This window comes from Marmota marmota, unplaced genomic scaffold (genome assembly GCF_001458135.2).
Source record: "Marmota marmota marmota unplaced genomic scaffold, marMar, whole genome shotgun sequence".
NCBI classification, from domain to species: domain Eukaryota; kingdom Metazoa; phylum Chordata; class Mammalia; order Rodentia; family Sciuridae; genus Marmota; species Marmota marmota.
In genome coordinates this window covers 1,295,684-1,300,560 of record NW_026000079.1, presented here as the reverse complement: position 1 = coordinate 1,300,560, position 4,877 = coordinate 1,295,684, and the positions used below count along the sequence as shown (strand labels likewise).

Below are 4,877 nucleotides of genomic sequence, written 5' to 3'. Positions count from 1 at the left end.
TTTTTTTTTTTTTTTTTTTTTTTTTTTTTTTTTTGAGGTAGGGTCTCACTAAGTTGCTGAGGCTGGCTTCGAACTTTCAATCCTCCTGCCTCAGACTCCCTAGTCTCTGGGCCCAAGTCACTGGGATTACAGTTGTGCACCACCACACTTAGGTGATCCCAACTAGGATCCTAACCACAGTCCCAACCCTGACCTTGATGATGCCCTGAACTCATCTCTGACTCTTTCCCTCTTACCACATTACTCTTACTTTAATTATGACCCTGACAATGCCAGACCTCCTTACCACGTGGTGACACTTGAATGCCTTCATGACAGAAGCTTCCTTAAGGAATTCAATGCGTTCCCGTGGGCTGGCCAGCTCATTCACCGTCTTCAGGGCTACCGGCGTGGACTTCTCTCCAGCCTCCAGTCCTTGTGCCAGGCCCTCATAGACCATCCCAAAAGAGCCTTGGCCCAGCTCCCGGATGATGGAGATCTGCTCCCGGGGCACCTCCCACTCATCAGGGACGTACACTGAGAGGAGGTGGGGGACATGAGGCAGGGATGCTGCTCTCTGCTTCACCTCTACCCACTTCTTCCTCCTCTTCGGAAGTGCCCTGGTCCCAAGGCCACCTTCTCCAAGTATCCTGGAAGCTTGCTTCTCCTCCACTCTGTCTCCCTTCCCACAGCACCTGTCCCCCCACCCCCAGACCTACTATCAGAGGCGCTGAAGTACTCCGGATTCACAGAGGTGTACAGGGTGCCACTTCTGCAATAGGAAGCAAGGGGGTCAGGCTGGAAGAGGCCTTGGGAAGGAATGAGCCATTCCAGAAGACAAGGAAGGGGACCCCTCAAGGAGGAGGGTTATTGGCCACACCCCAGCCCAGGTCAGGGTGACCCCCGGAAAGCACAAAACACTTTCCAAGCTGATTTTGGTCTGAGTGCTGGAATATGGCAGGTTGGGAATAGGCAGACTCAGGAGTAAAGGGGTTCCTGACCCTTTGAGACATCCCTAGGACCCAGCTGATCAATGTCCTGCCCTCACATCCCTCTTGCATTCTGTCCCAGAGGGATCTGACATCAAGTGTCTGGGACACATGCTGAGGTCTCTTGTCTGTCCCTTGCTATGGCAGGACTAGATTCATTATTTCTCATGTTGGGTGGAGAGTGCGGTGGTCCACCAGGCCCTGTGTGCCCACACGGAGGGGTTTCCCTTCTAGAACGGGGAAAATCCCAGGTTAACCAGGATGAATTGGTCACCCTAGCCTAGAGGTATGTCTCCTCATCTCCGGGGAAGAATCATTCTGCGGGGGAAGTGCTCTCTGCTGTCTGGTCTCCCACCCTCTGACTGCGGGGACATGAGGAAGAGAAGGACAGTGGGAACTATCATCACCTCTTCCTGCTGTAGAAGAAACCGAGGGCAGCAAGAATGATGAGCAGCATGAGGCCCACGGGGGTGACAGTGAGGAGAACGTGCAGACCGCCGGAGTCTTCCTCCTCTAGTGGTCACAGGACAGCAGAGGCCAAGGTCAAAAATTGAAAAGTCCAAGGGAAGGGGATGCTCCCCTCTAACCACTGGGAGACCAGGATGGGAAGGATGGGGTAGAGGGGGTCTGGTAGAATGGGGATCAGGCAGCGTGGTTTGGGGATTTGTCTGTGTACCTGGGCCAAGGATGTAGAAGGCAACACTGTCCGTCCAGGAGCCATTGCCAGCCAGCGAAGTGGCCCGAACCCTCGCAGAGTAGTTCCCAGGGGGAAGCAGGGCCAGGTGGACCCCACCAACTTTGGCATATCTCAGCCGGGACACGCACAGCACTGTGGCTTCCTAAGGGGAGCACAGAAGAGCTGGCTGGGAAGGGGGTGTAGGCACAAAATAGGGGCTGAGACAGGGGGTGCCCTAGGGTACCTACCTCTCCTGAGCGACGGTACTTGATTTCATACTTGAGGATGAGTCCATTGGGGTCCGGTGGCTCATGCCACCGCAGGAGAACACTGCTCTTGCTGGCTGCCTCCCACGCCACCTTCCCTGGGATACCATCAGCCTCTCCTGCAGGAGGGGCCATCTGACAATCAGGCCACAAGTAGTTCCTCTGTCTCACGTTCAAAATCAAGTTAAACTTAATTAAACTTAAACTGGGCTGAACTGCGAGGTCTGAGGAAGCTCTAGGATTATGGAAACGGGGAGGGGCGAGCAAAGCGAGTTTCTGGGGCGAGGAGGTCAGGGACAGCGGTGAGAGGTAGAGGTGGGGGTGTACCTACTGTGGGGCATGGTGCGCGCAAAGACAAAGGTGGCCGCGCTGCAGCCCACGGTGTGCGCCGCGTGGTTGCAGGCGTGGATGTCGATCCGGTACTCCGTGAAGTGGCGCAAGCCGCTCAGCACAGCCCGCTCTCGGGGAACCTTGTCCTCCTGGATCTCAAAATCCGAGCTGTTGCCCCCTAGTCTGAGGGTCCCGGCGGCCCGGCGGTGCCGCACCGAGTCCCTGGAGAGGGCGTAGGTCAGCCAGGGCCGGTTCCCTGGAGTCTCGCCCCTCAGTCCCCAGCGCCATCCCGGCTCACCTTTCAGGGCTCTTGCTGAGGGAGGTCACTTTCCAAGGGGACCTAAGGAGCCCGGGAAGGCACTCTCAGGCCCAACTGGAACGCACCCCAGAGCGCTCTGCGACCGACCGCACACCTCCTTCTCCCCAAACCCGCCCGCAACTCAGGCCCCACCCACAACCCAGACCCCGCCCCAAGTCCCCACCTCTCTGGAAGACCCACCCTCCAGGCCCCGCCCATCAGACCCGCCCCTTCGGCATGTGCCTGGTCGCACTTGGGGATGGTGATGGCGTTGTGCAGAAAGTTTTCAAACTTCTTCTGGAACGAGGCCTCCTGCGCCTCCAGCGCGGGCAGGGCCTGTCCAGGAGGCGAGTGCTGGCAGGGGCAGCAGCCCGGTTCGGTCTCGGCCTCGAGTTCCCCATCTTCGCGGTCGAAGCGGGAGTCGTGGTTGCTGGTGGGCAGCCGCAAGCCTAGAGCCGCGTCCGTGAAGACAGTCGTTAGAGAGGGGTCTTCCCTCCTCTGGTGCCCACCGAGCCCGACCTGAACCCCCACCCTGCCGGCCTGCGCACCGCGGTGGCAGTAGTCATTGAGGTAGAGGTCGCCGTCCTCCGCCAGCCTCTGCCACAGGACCAGGTAGTAGGTGATGTTTCCGTTGCGCTGGGTCGGTGGCTTCCAGCGCACCAGGAGGTGGGAGGAGGAGTTGGACGTGGAGATGACGTCTTGGGGCACCGTGGGTGCTGGGGGTGTGAGGAGAGTACCAATCAGAGGCCGCGGGTTCCCCTTCCAGATGGTGTCTGGTAATGAGTCCCTCTCTCTGGAGTCCATCTCTCTTCTCTGGAGGCGTAGAGATCAGTATGCTGTCCTCCCCTTCTCCAAAGTCCCTTGACTTCACCCAGCTGATTTCCTGCACTGTTCCAACGCCACCCTCCCTAGAACCCAGGTGAATGCCCCCTGTTCTTTCTAGGACTCAGGCCTCCGACCTCCCGGTCTCTAGGACCAGACCTCCAGTGTCCTAGCCTTTCTGTTTCTGGTACCTCGGTCCCCGCCGCTCTTCTCACTAGATACAGGCACAGTGACTTGGGTCCTCTCAGTGCTTAGCCTACCTGCAGGCAGGGTCCGGAGGTAGACGATGGGGCTCTGGGCTCCTTGATGAGGGCTGTCCTCAGCAGTGGTCAGTGTGATAGCCCGCACAAACACTGCATACTGTGTCCAGGGCTTCAGGGGGGCTAAGGTGACCCCTGGCTCTTGGGTGCGGCTTAGGGGCAGCTCCACATCCAGTAGGTTCCAGCTCTGAGTTCCACAGGCATCTGGACCCACATGCTCTGTGGCATTCTGGAATGGGCTGAACACCCCGTCCCCAGAACTGAGAACTGGCTCAGCCCCATCCCCATGTTCTAGCATACCCTTTCCTCCTGAATCACCAGGGGACTGTCATTGTCATTGTTCTTCTACTACCGATGAGGACAGAGCCATAACTCCATCCACCTGATAGACCCTGTGCCCCCTGTGATATCTGTTACCCACCAAATTTGTAATGAATCATCTCCTCATCGTTAGCAGGAAATATCAAGCTTTAGTCACAAGGAACATTAAAAATGTTTGCATTGTAGGCTGGGAGGGGTTGGCACATGCCTATAATCTCAGTGACTTGGGAGTCTGAGGCAGGAGGATTGTAATTCAAGGTCAGCTTCAGTAACTTAACGGAGACCCTTTGCAACTTATGAGGCCCTGCCTCAAAAATAAATAAAAGGAATGGAGATTGTAGCTCAGTGGTAAAGCACCCCAGGGTTCAATTCCCAGTACCCCCTTCCCAATTGTTTTTGCATTGTGTATGTGTGTGTGTGTGTGTGTGTGTGTGTCTATAAAGAACAGAAGGTGGATATGAAGTTATCCTAATCCGCCTTCCCCTCAAGTGGAATTGAAGACTATAAGCACAGTTCTATAGCCCCTGGGGGGCTGGTTGCTGGGAAAGATGAAAGTGGAGCCCAATGGGAGGTGTCAAGGTAGATGATGGGGAAATCTGGGGCTTTGTGCTGATGTTCATGATATGGGTTTCTTTGGAGGGAAGTAGAGGGGTGAAATTCTTGCTGAGCAAGGGACAGAACTTGAGGGGATGTCAAAGGGAAACGGGACAGTCCAGTGTGGTTGCACATGCTTGGAATCCCAGAGACTCTGGAGGCTGAGGCAGGAGGATTGTGAGTTCAAAGCCAGCCTCCACAACTTATCCAGGCCTTAAACAGCTTAGCAAGACCCTGTCCCAAAATAAAACATAAAGAGTGCTGGGAATGTGGCTCAGTGGTTAAGTGGCTCCTGGGTTCAATCCCTGGTACAAAAAAAAAAAAAAAAAAAAAAAAAAAAAA

General features: G+C 55.8%; 1 protein-coding gene across 1 annotated transcript in view; it reads right to left on the bottom strand.

The window, feature by feature from the left end:
- The window catches only part of Insrr (insulin receptor related receptor), a 19,496-nt gene that overhangs the window by 3,796 nt on the left and 10,823 nt on the right, over positions 1-4,877 (bottom strand). The window contains exons 8-17 of the mRNA XM_015502642.2: positions 3,621-3,859; positions 3,087-3,254; positions 2,792-2,987; positions 2,539-2,580; positions 2,242-2,462; positions 1,893-2,029; positions 1,645-1,807; positions 1,376-1,481; positions 699-751; positions 287-516 (exon numbers count right to left, since the gene is read on the bottom strand). Of these exons, the coding sequence (XP_015358128.1) occupies positions 287-516; positions 699-751; positions 1,376-1,481; positions 1,645-1,807; positions 1,893-2,029; positions 2,242-2,462; positions 2,539-2,580; positions 2,792-2,987; positions 3,087-3,254; positions 3,621-3,859 (1,555 nt within the window). The remainder of the gene's footprint in view (positions 1-286; positions 517-698; positions 752-1,375; positions 1,482-1,644; positions 1,808-1,892; positions 2,030-2,241; positions 2,463-2,538; positions 2,581-2,791; positions 2,988-3,086; positions 3,255-3,620; positions 3,860-4,877) is intronic.